Source organism: Zootoca vivipara, chromosome 3, assembly GCF_965207765.1.
Source record: "Zootoca vivipara chromosome 3, rZooViv2.hap1.1, whole genome shotgun sequence".
NCBI classification, from domain to species: Eukaryota; Metazoa; Chordata; class Lepidosauria; order Squamata; family Lacertidae; genus Zootoca; species Zootoca vivipara.
In genome coordinates this window covers 64,020,526-64,041,378 of record NC_142586.1, presented here as the reverse complement: position 1 = coordinate 64,041,378, position 20,853 = coordinate 64,020,526, and the positions used below count along the sequence as shown (strand labels likewise).

The window sequence follows — 20,853 nt, the reverse complement described above, 5'->3', positions numbered from 1 at the left end:
CATATTAAGCACTTTAAACAAATAATTCAAGCTTAGCAACACAGCAGATTGAAATTCTCAAATACACAAAATGGCATAGAACCAATGTAAATTTACAGTATTGTTCCATTTTGGTTCCAACTGAGGCATCAGCTGATTATCTCTATCTGATTTTCTCTGATTGAAGCATGAATAGCTGGTCTAAATCAAAAAGAAAAAATCGGTGTGGAACTTCCATTAGAAATCATAACCTTTAGGGAAGATTCCAATATTCAGTGAAGGTGACACAAAGTCTTCACACATGAATTCAGTATTCTCTGTAAAGATCCGGCCTCCCCATCCCCCAACTCCTATGAAAGAGGGTCTCATATTAAAACTTATCTCAGAAGGAAGACCGGAGCTAACCTTTGGTCTTAACCTTCCCTCTGAGGTGGTAATTACAGAAACAAGCCTTTCATCTTCACCACACACACAAAAAGGGGAAAGAAAAATGAATGTAAACTTTGATTGCTAGATATAAGACAGACAGTCACATTGCCACATGCTCCTCATCCCTTTATCATATCATCAGCATTCTGGCAGTCTGCTTCAAACTTTGCAGCTGGGCTGGTTGGACTGCAAGCCACAACACATTAATTCGAGAAGTTTCCTATTAAAGTCATTTGCACTATTTCACAATATATGAGTAGTTTCGTAGCCAAATAGATAATGCCTAAGTGCTGAGTTTATACTAGTTTCCCCATCCAATTAAATAGGCTTTATTAAATAAAACAAAAAAACCCAGAGTCTTCAGTTAAACTCAGGAAAACTGGTTATGGGTCTCAAAGTTTAGTGTCAAACTCTCAAATCCTTAGGCTTGTGCTTAAATCATATGAAAATCCACAGGACAGGTTAGCTGCAACAAATCTGAGATTGCAGCTTTACATTCATGCGCTATTGTAAAATAGTACCGTAAGTTTAATGAACTGGATTTTAAGTTCACTATATTCAGTGAGAAAACTGAGTAAAAAATATGTACTCATTGTAAGAGCCAAGGGTTGCAGTGTAACAGTCAATGTTTCCAGGGCATTCAAGAAAGTGTGACTAATTTCCTTTGGATTGGGGCCCCAGAATACAGTGCTATACTACTGCACTCCAAAGAGTGCATGGCTGTAATACTTTTTTGCTTGCTTGTTTCCCAAAACCATAACTTTGTTTTGTAAGTTGAAGGGTTAATTTCATTTCTTCCACAGTGAATCTAGGGGCAGATTCCATTTTGTTACTAAGCTGATGAAATACTGCTTCTGTCCTTGCAGCAAGAGACACGCTGCTGTCCAAATATCTGGATAAAATTTCACAAATTTGTGTCAATGTCCTATATTTTGCAACTGCAACACAAACAGAAGGGGAGGGTGAAAACACTACTTTCACTTTAGGCCAATGTTAATTCCTCCTGCATGCAGCTGAATGTTCATAAAAAATAAAAATAAAGCAAGCATAACTTGTGACCCACCAAATGACATCCATCTCCCTTCCTTCCCAGTGATAGGGCTTATACACTTACCTTCCATCTACTCTCTCCAGGCATGATCCACGCTTTAAAGCTCTGTGTCCAAGCACGGGCATAGCCAGGATTTTTGTGGGGGGGGGGTAGGCTTTTGTTAGGGGGGCAGAACCTTCAGATTTGTATTGATTTTTATTTATTTAGGGGGGCAGTTGACCCCTTGGCTACGCCCATGTGCCCAAGCAACCTTTTTTTCTCTGGAGTTTTACCTGCAAAAACCCACTCGATTGGAGCAAACAGCAATCCTCAGAAAACCCAAATTGTTTTTTGCTCTGTTGTCCAACAGCATTGCTCTGTTGTCCTCAGCTACAGCTAGAATTGCTATAATACCTTGTGTATATTAATTGTGGCTTTTTATATCAAAATGAAGCTCCTGCATATTCTGTTCAGAATGCTGATGCCACAATAATCTGTGCTGTCTGTTGCTTTGACTACAGCAGCTTGTCCTGCAATTCAACCCTCAGAGAATAGCTAATAGGAATAACATGAGATTCAAGAAAAAATATGTAACAAGCTACAGCATCATAAGAAACTAGAATCAAACCCTCAAATATAAAATGATGGATGTGTGGCCTGTTATCTGTCTGAACTGAGGAGGAGTTGGTGATCAAAATGGGCAACAAACTGAACACGAGTCAGGAATGCGATATTGTGGAACAAATGGCAAACGCCAAAACTACATTTACAGAAATACTTGCTTGCATTCAAATATAAGTAAACAGAAATAAGTTTACAGAAGTGAAGTTTCACGTCCCCCCAACCCCGAGCCATTTGCACTCACACCCTCAAAAGCCTCTATAGAGGATCTGGCCTCTTCCCTGATTTCAACCTATTCCACCTTCATCATCTCACATTGTTCTGGAACTCCCCCCAAACTCTATGACAAAACTATTGGGGAATGCTGTCAGATGTAGGGGATATGAAACTTGCCATTCACTTGTCCATTCAAGTCTTTGTATCAAAGACAAGTAAAGCCAACAGTATTGAAATCACAGGAGCTTTGCAAAGGAACAAACTTTAGCTCCCTTGCCCAACCTATTCAATTAAACACAGTTAATGATGGAGGGGATGTGGCAAATGGAAGACTATCTTTGCCTACCTTTGCCTATCTTTTCCTCTCTCTCATACAGCACATGCACATACCCACCACTCTTTTCTTCTCTCTCTCCCCTCCAACCCACTCTCCTTTTACCTTCCCATCCACCTAATTTTCCTATTCATTTTGCCCTTTCCCAGGGTATATATCAGTTATTGTGGTACTGGTGTCTGTTGGCCAAATATAGATGCTAACTGTGTGAATGTAATTAGAATGTACAGTTTAAAGAGCAGGCATGGATTGGCAAGCAGTACTGAGATTATAACACATGGTCAGGTTAATACTATAACTCCCTACAATTAGGATAACTATGACTCCCCATAATTTAACACACACACACACACACACACACACACACACACACACACACACGTTTCATTTTAACTTTTGACTTATAACTGTATGGCAACAAGAACAGAAACAGTAGCAACACTGCATTTGAAATTAGAGCTGACCCCTTAACAAGCATATCTCACTTACCAGAATTGAGTAGGACAATGGATTTAAGGCACACAAATTCTTCCCCCTGGACATTCATCATTCGAAAGCGGGAAGAAGTGGCCAGCAGCATGTCAAATATTTCCAAAAAACCTTCAACACATTTTCCTTGATTCCTGTAAGAAAAGATCAGAATCTGAGTGATGCATGTCTGTCTCTGTCATGATTAGCACTCAAAAGGGAGAGCTGAGACATCAACTGAATCTGAGTGTAAAACACGTGACCTGGAGAGAAAACCAATTGGGGCCCAAGGGTTAGAGATGAAAATTGGCCCAAGAAAGACAACAGATCTGTACAAGTGAAGGGAATCAACAACCCACAGGTGAACAGTGATGAGGGCCTACCAGACAAAGAATTCAAAGACTTTATACTGGTATTTGTAGTGGCTAGAATCCTTAAAGTGCAGGAAGTGCTACTATTATAGCTGCATAAAACTGAAAGAGCACTAAATCCTAAACCACTTCAATTGCATGCAATCACTTACTTTTAAGGGTAAAGTACTAAATACAATCCACAGAAACCAAAGAAAGTAATACACGCTATATACACAAACTTCAGAATCATTCCTTCCTCTCATCACTTGGAAAGCAGCTTATTTCTTCATCAGACATTATCCAGATGCTATAATCTAGTTGTCAAATAAAATATGGGTTGTTACCCATATCAAATAACACAGCCTGACCTAAATGCGTGATTTTCTTTACAACTTTCAAACATTTAATTATTGGGAAAGAGATCATAAACAGGATGCCAATAAGCTTTTATTCTAGTAAGTCATACAGTATCTAATTTTTAAAAAATCTTTTAACAGCGGGTTCCTATACAGATTTTCTCAGGAACTGAGTTCATTGGGTATAGAATTATAGCCTGAATTATCTTTTTAGTTATTATTTATTAAATTTCTGTACTGTCCTTCATCTAAACATCACAAGGCAGTTTACAATGTAAAAATACAAAAATACACAGCATAATAACAAACTAAAACAGTAACTCTCTCCCAGTTTAATAAACCATAGATTATTTAATTAGCCAAAGGCCTGGGAAAATAGGAATATTTTTTGCATATTTTTAATATGGTGTTTAGTATAATTAATGAGCATCCATAAGGCATTGCATCTTTTAAAAACTGGAACTTTGGTTTTAAATTCAATACTACCTGAAAACTACAGAAAATACCTGATTTATTTAAACATCTCTAGGAGGCTGTATGTTTTATAATAATTTCATTCATTGCCAAAAGGGTAGAACCGTATATACAGGAGGGAAATTGTGTGACCTGAAAATCTGAGATAAGTCTTTCTACCTGAATTCCTTCACACCCACTGAGTTAATTGAGTTGAAATTGCTGCTGCAAGGCTGGAAATTTTCTTTTTGTTCTAACTCATAAAACTATAATATGGGTTAGGCAAGAAGGCAAAGAAGTTCAGTCCATGCCAAAGAGCAGGATCCAATACTGTATTCTCAAATATTTCCAGGATTTGTATTAATTCATGCTTGCAATAATGTGGTCTTTCTCTAATTGTTTTATAAGTGCTGCTATATGGAATTTTTGATATATGAGGAATTAAGATTTTGAGCTGCAATGATTTCTGCATGCAACCGAGGGTGTCTGCTAAATTGAGTTAAATGATTGATAGATAGATGATAGATAGGGGCTAACAGTTCCATAAATATATTGCAATTGTATATGTACCAGCAGGAAAGCCACTAATAATAACATAATTGAAGCCTCCATGTATACAAATAACAGTGACTAAATTTTTATGATCAATTAGAGATTGCTTCCATTCTGCACATAAATAATATTCTTGCAGTACATGACTTAAGCTACCTAATAACTAAGAACATATATGTTAGAGGTGAGCTAGTGAATGTACTGCACAGGGCAGAAGGTTGCATTTGGCTTGCAAACAGACTGAAATTATCATATTGACTGATTAGCTGGGATAAAGATTATTAACAGTCACTTAAAAAAGAATATTGCTTCAGCTACCAGTGGAAAGGAGTGGGAAGAAGGGGAAGGGAGACAGAGGGATCTACATGTTCCAATATAATTCAGTCGTTTTGTTTTAATTGCCAGCTGTTGACTGTTCAATCCTGCTTCAGAAACACCTGTGTGGATTTTGGCTTGGCAACAATCATTATATAAACAGAGAGCTATGGGTCCTACCCACCTGAAGTATCTTCAGACACTGCCCTATGATCTAAGCCATAAAACCTTACTAAGAAAATCTTATCCCCCATAAAATCTTAATAAGAAAAATGAGCTAAGAACAGAAGTATAAAAGTGGTTGAGTACACTTGAGTAATATATCCAACCACAAACCCCAGCAAATTCTATTGATAGCAATACTTCATATGACTGGAATCAATACATTTCTGAAGATATTCCTTCATCTGTGCCATTTGATCATGGACACGAGGTCCTGGGTGCAATTATGATGAATTAGATTGCATGAAATTTATGGATGACCCCCCCTCACACACACCATGCCTTGTGGGGAGGAGAACTGATAAGATGAGCCTGCTCAACACACACATGGAGCTCTATCTGCAAAACTACAGCAGGCTTCTCTCTTGAACCCTTCCTCCCAACACATGGAGAGCACAAAGACAGGGCTTGCACAGTTCTAATTCTGTACAGCACAATGGCTGAAGGGAGCCTCATGCCTTCTGAGTATCTACAACAGGCATGTCCAAAGTCCATCCCGGGGGCCCACCGGTGGGTTTGATCTGGCCCCTGTGGCAGTTTATTTCGTGGGATAAAATCCTAAAAGAAGCTCAACAACTTCAATCCTAAAAAAAGGTCAACAAATTCAATCCTCTTTGAAAGCCTGAGGGTCACATTCCCTTCTGGGCAATCTTTCAAGGGCCACATGCCAGCAGTGTAGGAGGACAGAGGTAAAAGTGTGCAGAGCACAAAGGTAAATTTTACCTTTGATCAGTAGGCTGCTTTTAACACACACTCTCATGCACCCCATTCTCCATTCATTCACCTAGCAAATACTTGGGGTGCCCAGTGGGGCCAGTGAGCAGTGGGGCCTGGGGAGAGTCCCATTGACCAGATGGAAAGGCATAGAGGGTCACTTTTGAACCCAGGCTTGAGGTTCCTGGCCTCCCATGCCTACCAAACATGTCAAACAAAGTGAATGCAGTCAAAGTAATCACTGTGGGATGGCAAATCCCTTTGTCACATGCTCAGAGGGGTGGAAATTTTGCCCAGTTTGGTGCCCTGAGACTTTTTGTTATATAAAAGTAAATGGAAGTATTTTAAGTGTGTGGTTGGAAAGGTTTTACCAAGAGTCTGCTTCCAAGAAGGGATGATTAAAAGCAATTATTTACGACTGCTGCTTAGCCTTCTAAGCGAATATCCAAATATGCAGTCAGCACTTCAGCAAAGAACATTTTTCAAAGACTTAGGCCAGTCTGTAAAGTAAATCATCCTTTTGGAAGTGGTTTCCTCTGCTGAGGCACTGGTAAAAGGTTTCTATTTGAGTTCTCTGGTTGTAGCTTGTTCTAGAAATAGCAAAGGAATAGCTGCACAATATTATTCGAAGGATAATAGAGATCCTGTTTCATCTCTATGTTAATGTGAGAAGTACCAAAAATCCCCCCTCCTCTAAAAATCACTTCTAATATTTATGCTACTTATTTGCACTTTCTAATATGCAAACCAAAACAGTCACCTTTTAAAATTCACACTTCTCTTAATTTTGCAGTGCAGTTTTCCAGCAAAGTACTGTAATGTGTATAAAAATGTACAAAAAATGTACACACCAGGGTGAACCATGCACACAAATGCATATATTAGTGAAAATAGCACACCAAAATGCATTACATCAGAGGAAACTGTTTTGCAAAAATGTGCATTTTAATCAAAATTGCATACAAAAACAGAAAAAAATGCACTAAAATGCTGATGAATTTTTCAGAAGGATTTATTTAAAATAGCAAACTGATGAGAAAATGTGGACAATAAAGATTGAAAAAATGAGAAACAAATAGATTCACTCATCTCTACATGGTAGTGTGTGGTTTTATCTTGATTAGTGCATTCATAAGTAATAGTCTGAATTATTGTTGTTGTTCAGATATTATGAACTTCATTAATGCATATAATAATTCTCTCTCCCACATTAACGATGTGCCATAGAGTTTTCAGCATCACAAAAAGGAAACAGAGTCTAACACTAAAATCCTATGCAACATCTTCAAACAGATATTCATGGTAAGACAAATTTATGTTTTCTACTGAATTCAATGGCAATTACACTTGCCATTGAATTCAGCAGAAAACATAAATTTGTCTTACCATGAATATCTGTTTGAAGATGCTGCTGGAGAACATTCCTGATGAGGATGACGCCTCCTACTGGAAGGACCAAGCAGGGTTCACTGAAGCCTCTTGTCTCCTTTCCAGAAGGAGGAGTCAACCGTCTCTCCAGACTATCCGGCAGAGCAGACAATTCCTTGGCCCCTAAACAATCATCCAAATGGAGTTGCATCATTATCAAGAACGTCCACCAGCATCTGGCAAACTTACATATGAGCAAATATGCTTCAGCTTGTGCTAGGATAAATTAATGGTGTAGCAAAAGCTAACAACTAAACTATTACTTGTTACTGATCTCCCAAATTCAAAGCTAAAACTCTATCAATGTGCCAACTTAGCTTTCATAGTAGATGTGAATATAAATCCATAGCTCCGGGTTTAACTAAGTGCTCTGTTTTGTTTGTGATTATAGAACAACAAAATCCCTACTATTTAGTTTTACATATAAGAGAACCAGTTGACAGGGAAGGAAGTCTTATCAAATGGTTAAAGGAGTCTAGATGGCAGTTTATCCACTGGCTGCATAATCTATCCTTGTATCAGAAGTGTTGAGAAGGGGGGAGGAGTAAATTGTGAGGTCTTTTGCATTATAGGATTTTGTCTGGACTGTGTTGAGGAATGAACTCACAAGAAATGGGAGACAGCTTGATTTATTTCTGAGACAGACTGAATTCAGTATAAAAACAAAACTTGAGCCCTCTGCATTCCTTTACACTCTCTCCTACCTTCCCATCCTTGATCTCCAAGTAACCCCTTCCTTATAAACACTTCTGATCTCTGGCTGGCGATGGCAGTGGTGCACTAGTGGAAAGGATGAAAATTTCCTAAGGCCAGTGTCAACTGTCAGTATCACCTAGAGGCCTGCAACCAGCTCCTCCTCTTCACCATTCACTTGCCACTCACTTTAGTCCAGAAAATGGTGGTGGTGAGAAGGGGATGCAGAAGACACCATTGCCCATTGAGGGTACCTTTCCCAAGAGGCTTCCAAAAGCTTTTGGTTTTGGAACTACTGGCCTCTCCAACCACTGTCAGGGCTGGAGTTTCAGATAGCTTATTGTAAGCGTTGTTGCTTTAATCCCAGCAGGAAGGCTGAATAAAAGCATTCCAGAACATAATGTCTTAATGGCTTTATCAAGGTCTACTGTAATTGCCAGCAGCCTTTGGGAAAACAATAGTTCCTAAAGGCTACTAGGTTTTATTTGAGTTGAGCAATTTGAGACTCTGGAGCTCATATTTCAGCCCAGATCTGGTGGATCTCAATGTCATATCTTACACTGTTCCGACCTTACTAACACATACACCTTACTTCAACACCATCCTCTCTTTCTCACACAAACTCACACATGGACAGGTAACACAACATGACTCGCACACATATACCACAACCCCATCCCATACATAAAGTAAATATACACAGAACACAATGTAATAATCCACTCTCAAGGTCACCAGTACAGTGGCCAAGCTATCCCGATCGGCATCCCCGCTGAAAATGGCAAAAGACACTCCTAGCCACAGAGATCATTTCGGCCTCTAATGACAATTATATATCAAGGAATACCCCAAGCTACATACCTGCTCCTTCATATGGAGTGCAGCCCTATCCAGAACAGGCAATTGGTCTATCTTCCAGATATGGACCCACATACCCTCAAAGCTTCTGTCTTCCCAAGGTTCAAGCTTAAGTCCACTGGCCTTCATCCAGAATACTCAACCTCTCCTGATTCAGGTGTTATGGTGAAATAGAGCTGTGTGTCTTCAGAATACCGATAACACCATGCCCCAAAACTCCTAATGACTGCTCCCAAATAGTACTGGAGACAAAATAGTGTCCTGTGGGAACTATTACAAGTGCCAGAGGATGAGGTACACACTCTCAATTCTGCTCTCTGAATACTGTGGTCAATGGTATAAAAAGCCACTGAAAACTACGGGTAAGAGGGCACATGCCCCCATCCACCTCTTGATAAAGACCATTGTTCAGGGCAACCAAGGCTGATTCAGTCCAAAGCTGATTCAGTCCAAGATTAAAGCGGATATAGATTATCAGTGTCATCCAGGAACATTTGCAGCTGCTCCACCACAATAGCTGATGCCTTCCGATAGATTACTATCCTCTGACAGCCCTTCCATCAAATGACTGGCCTCTGTAATATAGGGTGCATATCCACTCTAAAGAAAGGCTGGCACAAATATGATGATCTAGCAACCATCTCTATAACTGCTTCCACTTTCCCCAGCAGCTGCAATCACAAAAATGACTGCTAGATTACCGTATGTGTAGCCTGTTCCACGTTGTAATTTGTCCCTGTCCTCATATACCTGCATATACTTTTGAATAGTGGAATTTAACAGTGTGAACTAGGTCTCAGTAGTTTAAGCTATTGGGGCAGTGAAGTACAACAATATCCATGAAGAACATTCAACAGAAAACTATTTGATAGAATGGAAGGAAATAGGTATGTAAAGTGAAGCTAATAATTTCACATTCATGTACACATCTATTCAGACATGTCTATTCAGAAGTCCCTTAAGTTTAATGGGGCTAAGTGTGTGTTGGATTGCAGCCTGAAAAGCATTATTCATTCTTGGAAATGGAAATACTCATTTCTATATTTTAATGACTTGCTTGACATGGTGATGTGATCCATTTGGAATACTGTGTACGGTTCTGGTCGCCTCACCTCAAAAAGGATATAGTAGAGTTGGAAAAGCTTCAGAAAAGGACAACTAACATAATCAGTATTAGTATTTCCTATTTCCTAGTTTGCAGCAGGCACAAAGAGAAGGGGACGACAGAGGACGAGATGGTTGGACAGTGTTCTTGAAGCTACTGCGGGAGGCAGTAGAAGACAGGAGTGCCTGGCCTGCTCTGGTCCGTGGGGTCATGAAGAGTTGGACACGACTAAACGACTAAACAACAACAGTGTGCAGCAAAAAAACCTGTGTCTCCAGAAGCTTTGTAATATCAATCTCCCAGAAAAGTTTCTTTGACAATTTAAGCAGTAAAATTGTGCAACAGAAGTGACTTAATAAATCCCATCGAACTTAATAAAATGAACTTCAGAATAAACATAAACAGAATTTTGCTCTTAAAGACCACACATTATTCTGCTGTTCAGTGGAATTTGTGCTAGTAGTTCCAACCCAGAAATTATAATAAAAATAGTGGCTAACAGTCTGTTAAGTCTCATATCTGGCATCTGAAAATGCCTTTATGCAGATACTTAAAAGTGGGGGAGGGGGTCCTTTCTGCTCATTTACTGCCTTTCTATGAAACAAGGGAATTTCTTCTTGACTTCAGCTGGCAATTATTTGATGTGTTGAAAACACTGAATTTTCAGCATCTAAAATTTTATCTGAACTAGTCTGCTGAAAATGCTTCTTCACTTGATGACTATAGCCATTGGAAAATCATTTGCAAGGACCTTTATCGTAAGTTTTGAAAGTAGCTGATAAAGGTTCAACAGGTGGGAAAAAAGCATGCCTGTTCTTTTGCATGACAAACTACACCTGTTGAAATTCCCTCTACTATGCAAGAAGCCCTGCCCTCTTTTGCATCTAGCCACCCTGTTCCTTAACCTTTTAACTTTTGTCTTGTTTTCTCTGCTGCTGTTCTTATTTTATTTGATATTTTTGTTGTTATTTTATATTTACTCTGTAAAGTTCCATTCGTCAGCTTAGGCTCCTGCATCACATCAGCCCCTCCTAGCCATGCAATGGTAACATTTCTTTTGGATTTTGGCAACGTACTGTGAATAGAATCCCCTTTAAGGGATGTTTTGAAACCACACTGTCAGTATTCAATTCTTCATTCTTTTGAACATTGCCTGATAATAGAAACTGAACCTAATCCAAAAATGACAGGAAAAACTGTTATCATTTTTTTAAAAAGTCCAATTCTACCTAACTTTCCACTGGAGTATGCGTTCTTGCTGTATGTGTTGGCACTGCAAAAACTAATGAAACATTTTCTCTGCAAGGACAAGGGATTATTATTTTTTTCATTTAAATCTTAATAATAAGGGAACCATCAATAAAGAAAGCAGGGGTTTGATTTTGCTACCCCTTGCATTACACAAGAATGAATATGTCCAAGCTGTCTCCATTCCAGCTTGCCATTTCAAGTGAATTGAGGAATAGCTATGAAATATCAAATGGTAAACTTAAAGCAGTTTTAACTGTGATTTAATAAAAGGTCAGGGGAATATTTCTAACAGCAACATAAACATCAACAACAGCACTTGATTGACAACAATATTTTCCCATCCCGTTTCTCTGGCTGCTGCGATAATGGCAGCCACCAGAAACCAGGTTCCTGGCTCAATTCTAAAGGAAATATTTGTGTGCTGCAAAAAACCACCCTCAGCCTCTAAGAATGGACTAGCAATCCTTAGCCTATTTTAAAAAGAAAAGCAGGCTATTTTGACTATTGGTTCATTTCTACTGTTGCTGCTTTTTTCAATTTCACAGATAAAGGAAATATTGATCCCCAAACGGTCGCTTCTCTCTCAGCACTTTTCACACAGTTATTTGTTTGAAAGTACAGTATTTGCCAAAATTGCAGGAAAATCTCAGAAACTGCCAGATGTTAGCTTAACTAGAAGCAAGTCCTATATTTAAGTGGCTAACTTGGTTTAGAAGAGCCAGGGAAACAACATGTATGCTGCCCTGAGTTCTATATTGGGGAAATGATGGGATATAAATGCAATAAATAAATAAATATCATTCTGGAGGAACTACTAAGCTTATCTCTCTCATTGTAATACTCCTGAAATATGGTTCAGCAAATACAGTGGTACCTCGCAAGACGAATGCCTCGCACAACGAAAAACTCGCTAGATGAAAGCGTCTTGAAGACAAAGTTTTCAATGGCCGCGCTTCACAAGATGAAGTTTTTCGGCGTTGTTTTTTTTTTGCCGCGCAACCCGCGCTTCGCAAGATGAAATTATCGCTAGACGAAGCGACTCACGGCACGAATTAATTTCGACTTGCAAGGCACCACTCTATACACATAGCATGAAATCAGTTAGGTGGCATTTGTTGCTGGTATTGATCTGTATCCCGACTCCAGGCTTCATTGTGTAAATGTATAGATAAAATACTGTTAGTGCTCCAGTTTTAGGCTTGTTCTTCTCTGCGACTGGCATTTGGTATGAAAGGCATAGTAGCAGGTCAGGCTAATACTAATAATATTGCATAGCATGACAGTTACAACAATAAATAACAGAAACAAACAAACAAAGAACATGTGGACTGACCTGTCCAACAGCAGGTTAGGGGCAAACAATAGCTTTCCTGGATGCTCCATGGACCGCCACACTAAGCCAATCATCAGTATCTCAAGCCAGGCGCATTCCAGGAGATGGACCTGATCATGGAGTGATAAATCCACAAACCCTAAAGAAGAAAATGAAGACCAGTATGTAGCAACATGAAAACAGAAGCTGATGTGATACAGTGGTGGGGTCTGGGTGTAAGAAACCTAACCCTGCTTGGCACGTATCCCTTACCTTAACCTGTTTCACAGAATTGTTGTGATTGAAAAACAAGATAGCCTCAGGCATGCTGCCCTTACAACCTCAAATGGAAGATGGAACACAAACATGACAATAAAACATTTTTAAAAAATGCAACTAGGCATATTGGAATAATTTTTTTTGGGGGGGGGAGAGAATATGAGAGCTCCCTGGACTAGTTCAGATAAGCAAGACTGAATCATAGCTTACTTTTTAAATAATAATATTTTTTCTTTCCCCCTTGTGTTTGCTATAGGAATATTAATACAGTTGTTTAAAATGCATAATAGCAATTTGATAAGTTGATTTTCTGTGGTCTTGAAAACTAAGAATATAAACACTACTTCTGTGGTGTAAAATATTTTGCTTTCCTTCTTAAGCTATGCATTTGGCATTTTCTTGCACTATAAATCACACACTGCTAACCTTCCATACCAAGGCCCCATGCATATATCGAGGCATGATTATGCTACCTGGTACTCCTAATCTGCCCTCAATTTAAGCAAGAGTGTTGACACTTGGAGCATAGATAGTCCATCAACAGATGATAAAGAAAATATATGGAATCCTTGACTATTTTAATTCTTTCACATGTCAGACCTCAATATTCTGCAATGAATTTACACTCCTTTTGCAATGTAGAACCTTTTGGCTACAGTTGTAAACCACGTCTTTGAAATCAGCATACTAAAACATGTATTTCCAGTCTGTTTTGCACCCTGTAGCCAGGGTGAGTACATTGATTGCTTCACCTGGAATTCTTGTTCATACCACCCAGGATAAATACAAACAAACAAAGACACCCCAGACTTTTTATTTTATGAGATTACTCTTCCAATCAGAATGAATTTAATTTAGATAATGGGTGAAAAGCTGGCTAATCCTTCAGACACCCCTCCCTCCACACAAAAATATAGATCCAACTCTGAACACACACACCCCCGACTGCAACCCTGGTCAGTCCTACCACCTTTGGGTGCTAAAGATTAACTTAGACTGTAGGTGGAATGCCTACTGCCTGCCAAGTCATTTCTCGCATCTTGAATTTTAGTGGCCGAGACCACAGCTTGACATCACCAGAATATACTCTGGAGATTGCTCACAGGAGAGGATGCAGAGAACTCTGTCTTTGAATTCTTAAAAAGAATTATGTATGCTGCTTGAGCTACTTTTGCCTGGTGAAGCTGTGTAATTTGTCTATTTTAGGAACTATATTATCTCAGTAACATTAACTAGCATGGGATTTGTATTGAGAAGACAGATTATTTTACTTCTTGGTCCGATCACAGGTTGAATTGTTTTGAGAAGTGGTGTCTTCTGCTTAAAAGAATAACCCTACCAAGGTTTTTAGGATTTGGATCATAGAAGAATAATATTTGCATCAAAAGCAGCAATTAACGACTAAGGTTTTGTGTGTTTTGTGTCAGGGGGTATACTCTTGTCTAGCATAATAACTTAGCTATTCTGTTTGTTAAATGATCTGAAAATTAGACATAAACTTAGGCTGTGTCTGAATTAGAAGATAACCAAGTCAACCAAGTATTTGCTACACCCGTTTAATGTGGATTTGTACAATTAAGGAGAGCCTTTTTTTCTTATCTGATTGTTTATTGGGAAATTTGCAATTGATTGCCTAAGCCCAAAATTCTGCAACTGATTGCTTTGATTTAGGAACTGTGTGTTCTGATTAGAGCTGGGAACTCTGTGTTCTCTTGCACCTGGGAACTGTGTGTTCTTCTGTTGGAACTGGGGGAAGTATTGCACAGCTGATTGCTTGGAGCTTGAAACTATGCAATCTATTGTTTTAACTTATATATCAATTTTGATATGTTCTTTTTGCTCTTTCAGTGTTTGAGATGCATTTTATTTATTTATTTATTTATTTATTTCACAAGATTTATGTTGCAGTTACATTTCAAAGCAGTTTACAAAAAGAAAACAAAAAAATTATCAGTAAAAACAGAAAAAACCTTGAAGAAGTACATATATTTGTTAAAGTATTTACTGGCATCCCAATTAAGCACTGAAAGTAAAGTTTAACCTGTAGAAGATCATGTCAAACAATGTGACAACAGGATATTAAACCAATATGTTTAAAAGAAAAAGCAGAAGGTAACAACTTAATTGAATGCCTATTAGAACTTTGCCGCTCCATAAACTTTGAAATAAAATAATATGATCAGTGAAGTTATTTTGTAGTGATTTTAGAAATTAAATAATAAAACAATTGTAACCATAAATTATCAAAATAGAAAAAAAATTGAAATTAATGGAGCAATCTTACTAGCAGAAGGCTGGATGAAGGGCTATAGGATATGGAGTGCATTCCACTTCCATCAGCAAAGAAAGAAACCTGTTGTCAGAGTAAAACTAATGTAGTTGGAGGTTCGCCAATATGCTGGGAAGCAGGGGGGGGGGGACCCAGGTGTGTTAGTTCTGCTGGTGTGAGTTATGTGGTGTACTGACAAAGAGAATGCATGAGTCCTCTGCTTCATTTTTAGATTGTTTATCAAAAAACCTTGAAACAGCAAATGGAATCTTCTGTTGTGTACTCTGGTGGTCTTAGAATTCTGAAAATAGGAAATAGACTTTTTCAGATTCAAATCAAAGAAATAATTACAAAAGTAAAAATGTTGCACTAAAACAAGGGTGGGAAACCACAAGCCTGGGGATCAAATATAACCTCCATGCACCCTCCCTTAGCACTCTGCTCACCCCCATGCCCCCGAAGCCACCACCTGCTCTGTGCCCTCTAGTGATTTGACCCATTGGAATATGTCCTGTGATAAAACTCCCTTCTTGCCAGGATGTAGGATAGGCATTAGTGTGTGCCTGGCAACACCCACTTTGCAACACCCACCACAACTTGAGAAGACTGCCCAGCAGGGAATATGGACCTCACATTGAAAAAGATTCCACACCCTGCAGTAAGAAAAGTTAGAGCCAAATATTTAGGCAGAATTAGATTCATTCAGGAAAAAGTCAGAACAAATCAATACTGATAAGAAACTGCTAACATTCTTACTTTTGTAAAACCATTCCCCCCTCTCTCTTAAAAAAGACCAATAAATTATTGGAAAAGGAAGGGAACTCCTTCCAGTTTCAAATTAAGGTATGATGAATTAACTTCTATTATTTTATTTTATTTAAAAACTATCAATCTTATTCCCCAAACATGATAGAATCTGAGAACTTTAAGGCTATCCCAGTAAATAGAAATAGATAGATGCAACTAAATGCAGGGATAGATCATTTAGTGTGGCTGCATCTACTCTTTAGAACTCCCTGCCCATTAATATTAGCCATGTGCCTTTACTGTATTTCTATTCCACTGCTCACACCCCATTCCTTTCTTGCAGTTGCAGCAGCTTAAGAATGGTTGAGGCTATGGTCAGGCTAGTGCCAGCCCCATATTGGTGATGCTGTGGAACTTCTGGCCTAGCTGTTCTTGCTTTTGATTGTAATGCAGAGGCACTGAGAAGTGCCTGGCAGAGTGGCTCTCAGCATACAGGCATCATTACAAAGAAGGGAGGAGCTGACATCAAGAAAGCATTTGACACAGTGGAGTGGAATGTTGTCTTTTAAACTTTTTAGTGTTTAAATATAAACTGACATTTTCTTTGAATGCATTGAAGCCACTGTAGAACACTACAAATTAAGTTAAAGATTTACAGACAGGAATCAAACAAGTGTGTTTTACACTGAAGTTCTCTGCATTATCATTTGCTATAAGGATAGAAGAGCTCATAATAATGTTTAGGGGAACACAGGAGCATGAAACCTCCACCCTTGCACACACACTCCAGCACAAGGTAGTCTTTAAATCCAGTATAGTACAGTAGCTAGATGTTTTTCACTACTAATTGGGTGATCTCTTTCTGAACAACTATATTAGATTTATAGCTTAAATCAAAGCAGGACATTTTCTGAAATGATCCAAATTGAAAATGCCTAAATACAGCTTTGCAAACATAAAGATAAATATAATACCACCCAGAGTTCTGTTCCTGCTTCCACATTAATTCTAATACAGAGTTTGAAATCATGGCGAAAGATGCTTCCTAATTTTATGTGGGAACTCAGAGGGTAGGATAAGTTACTCTGCAGAAACCTAAACAAAATAACTTATCTGTTATTTGCCAGGAGCAAATTTGCTTTATTCATTGAGCAAACTGATAAAGCTCTACCTCTACAATTTTTATAGTTCCAGAAGTAAGGAGCCAGAGATTTGCATTTTTTTTAAATGAAAGATGAAAATTCAGAAAAGGGACCTAGAATATCCTTAGGGTCTCAAGGCCATGAATATGCAGCCTCTGCAACAAACTATACTTTGCATCTCAGCACGGCATTGCAGTCTCTGAAAAAGGATCACTGGCACTGACAGCTCACTCAAGCAAGCAACTTTTTCTTTAAAATTGTGTTTATTTCATATTGAAATGCCAAACTTTTGGCACTCCAGAATCATAGCTACATTTCAAGCTTCAGTCTAGTCTAACAGAAACATAATCAAGATCACATTTATATAGGGAAAACAGCAGATTATTTAACAACAGCCTTTTCCCCTATTGTTTATTCGCTTTAGTCCAAATGGTTCATAAACAACTTCATAAATGACGCAGAAATGTTCCATGTCAAAATGCGAGTGCTGCTATTGTGGACTGTAGCCAATGTCTACCTGTGTGTTGCTTGGTAAGACTTTCTTTTCACAAAATATGCTTTGCCTCTACTACTGATTTTGGCCATGATACAAAGAACTGTAATAGTAACACACACAGCTAAGGTACATGCACAGCCAGCACTTCATCCACTATTTTTGGTGCAGCATTTCCCGCTGCTGAAGTGTTCAGTCTCAAAAACAGCTTGATACTTTGGTAGTGGAAATCACTGTTTTAAAAACAACAAACAAGAGTTTTGTGTGTATGTACAGCCACCCATAAACTGATCTCAAGCTGATAGCTTACCTGTTTCAGTTACAGCTGCCTGCCTTTAATTAGAGTTGTGTTTTGTATTCTCTGTCTGCAAATTACTCAGTACATACACATGCATCACTTCTCTGGATCCAAGTTTCCAATACATTGACTGGGTTTGCACTACACCGTAAGCCAAACTATGGCTTACAGAGACTGGGTGAACATGCAAGCTCACAGAGGGGAGCTTGCAGCCGCATTGCTGCTCCTTGGTGCTTTCCAATGCTGTGCCACAATGAGTCAAGGTTTGCCTTAGTATGTCATTTGAACTGGGATTCCTGGTTAAGCTCTCTCCTCACTAACCAAAGCTGGTTAGTGAAGAGAGAGCTTAACCAGTTTGGATGAGAACAAATCTTGGTTACAGCCTGTGGTTAATGAGGGGAAAGCTAACTATGATAATGTCTCTTGCTTGACTGGATGAATAAATGAGACAGGGGAGAGTGTAAAAGCCTATTGTACGAATGTATTTTTTAATGAACATTGCATATTGCTCCTTGTAATTCAATGGAGTTGCAGCCTTTGCTCCACCCACTTTTTACCTCTCAACCTGCCACCACTGGAATGTAGTCCCCAAATGATTTTCCATGGGGGAATGGGAAAAAAAACTGGCTAGTCCCCAACCCTCTCATGGAGACTTAGAGAAACCTTTTAAAAAAAAAAAACAGCAGTAAAGGATGAAGAGGCAAAAGAGTTTCTTGGCTAAACCTTCCTCCATCTGAGCAACATCACTTTAGTTTTTGCATGCATGAAGTTTAAGCCAGCTGTTGGTTGTTTAAGAGATAAAAGTCCTGTTGACAGTTTTACTATGTGTATGTTATTTAGCGAATAGCACAAGCAGGGAAAATGAGAAATATAGCTTGATGTTATCTGCATATTGAAAGCTTTTCATCCCCAGGGTATTTTATTCTCCCTTTATAGGAAGAAAAAGAGCATACAGCTTTATGACTTGCTGTTTTATCATGAAAGAAAAGTAAATACTCTTTGGGTCATATGTGGCACCTGCCTAAGGAGGAAGGGAAAGTTTACTTCTTTACTAGAAATCCAGGGAAGCAGAAGAGTGAGTGGGTGGAGGGAACCTTTTGACTATGAGCAACAGTTATAGACAAGTGATTGCCCTACATGCTTACAGTAAGTTACCATTTGGCAAATCACAGCTTGTGTTCATCTGCTGCCTACACTACAAGTGCTTTCACCCGTCAAATGTGGAAAAGAAGAATAACATGGGTATTAACTCAGATGGGCTATACGTTGCAAAGAGTTAGCAGCAAATCAGAAACAGAAGTATAGAATAGAAAGCACCTCTGTGCTATCAACTTTATGCATATGAACTTGATTCATTCACATTGGCCTGTATCAGGCAACCCTTTCCAGCTTGCTAAACCATCATTCAAAATATTGATTAAGGTCCTGGTTACGATTCTCCCTACTGGAGGGGTCAATGGAGATGGAGGGGAAGCCCAGAGCTTATTAGCAGTTTGCTTGTGCACATCCAATGAAGCTGAATGATCGAAAATTTAGAACAGATAAAATAAAAGTACTTCTTCATGGAGCACACAGTCAAACTATGGAATTTCCCCCCCTGTCCCCCAGAGGGAGTGATGGCCACCAATTTGAATGGCTTTAAAAGAGGATAAGACAAATGGCTACTAGTCATTATGCCTAGGCACTACCTCCAAATTTGGAAGCAGCAATGCTTCAGAATACCAGCTGCTAGAAACCACAAGCGGGAAAAGTGCTCTTGTGCTCACGTTCTGGCATCTAGTTGGCCACTGTGAGAATAGGATGCTGGACTAGATGAGCCATTGGTCTGATCCAGCAGGGTATTCTTATGTTGCTAAACTAACTTCATTAAGCTTGACAGTCATGGAATAATAGGCGTAGTCATGGAATAAGAGAAGTCTTCTTGTGGATCAGGAGTTGGTTAAGTAGCATGAAGCAGAGAGTAGGAATAACTGGGAAGTTCTCCAAATTATGTAGAAAGTGGAGTCTCACAAAGATTGGTATTGGAACCTGTGCTTTTCTTCATGAACCATGTAGAGTTAGGAGTGAGCAATGAGGTGGCCAAGTTTGCTGAAATGTTCAGGGCCATTAAAACAAAGAGTGATTATGAAGAGTTCCAAAGAATCATATAATTGGAAGAGACCACAAGGGCCATCCAGTCCAACCCCCTGCCAAGCAGGAAACACTATCAAAGCATACCTGACATATGGCTGTCAAGCCTCTGCTTAAAGACCTCCAAAGAAGGAGACTCCACCACACTCCCTGGCAGCAAATTCCACTGTCGAACAGCTCTTACTGTCAGGAAGTTCTTCCTAATGTTTAGGTGGAATCTTCTTTCTTGTAGTTTGAATCCATTGCTCCATGTCCGCTTCTCTGGAGCAGCAGAAAACAACCTTTCTCCCTCCTCTTTATGACATCATTTAATATATTTGAACATTACTATCATATCACCCCTTAACCTTCTCTTCTCCAGGCTAAACATACCCAGCTCCCTAAGTTGTTCCTCATAAGGCATCGTTTCCAGGCCTTTGACCATTTTGGTTGCCCTCTTCTGGACACGTTCCAGCTTATCAGTATCCTTCTTGAACTGTGGTGCCCAGAACTGGACACTGTACTCCAGGTGAGGTCTGACCAGAGCAGAATACAGTGGTACTATTACTTCCCTTGATCTAGACGCTATACTCCTATTGATGCAGCCCAGAATTGCATTGGCTTTTTTAGCTGCTGCATCACACTGTTGACTCATGTCAAGTTTGTGGTCTACCAAGACTCCTAGATCCTTTTCATATGTACTGCTCTCAAGCCAGGTGCCACCCATCCTGTATTTGTGCCTTTCATTTTTTTTGCCCAAGTGTAGATGGTTGGACAGTGTTCTCAAAGCTACGAACATGAGTTTGACCAAACTGCGGGAGGCAGTG

At 39.1% G+C, this 20,853-nt stretch overlaps 1 protein-coding gene across 25 annotated transcripts in view; it reads right to left on the bottom strand.

The window, feature by feature from the left end:
- Nucleotides 1-20,853, bottom strand: part of ESR1 (estrogen receptor 1) — a 203,998-nt gene that overhangs the window by 10,342 nt on the left and 172,803 nt on the right. For all 25 annotated transcript variants that reach the window (XM_088667303.1, XM_088667299.1, XM_088667298.1 and 22 more), the window contains 2 exons: nucleotides 12,711-12,849; nucleotides 3,099-3,232 (listed from right to left, as the gene is read on the bottom strand). In XM_088667303.1, the coding sequence (XP_088523429.1) occupies nucleotides 3,099-3,232; nucleotides 12,711-12,849 (273 nt within the window). The remainder of the gene's footprint in view (nucleotides 1-3,098; nucleotides 3,233-12,710; nucleotides 12,850-20,853) is intronic.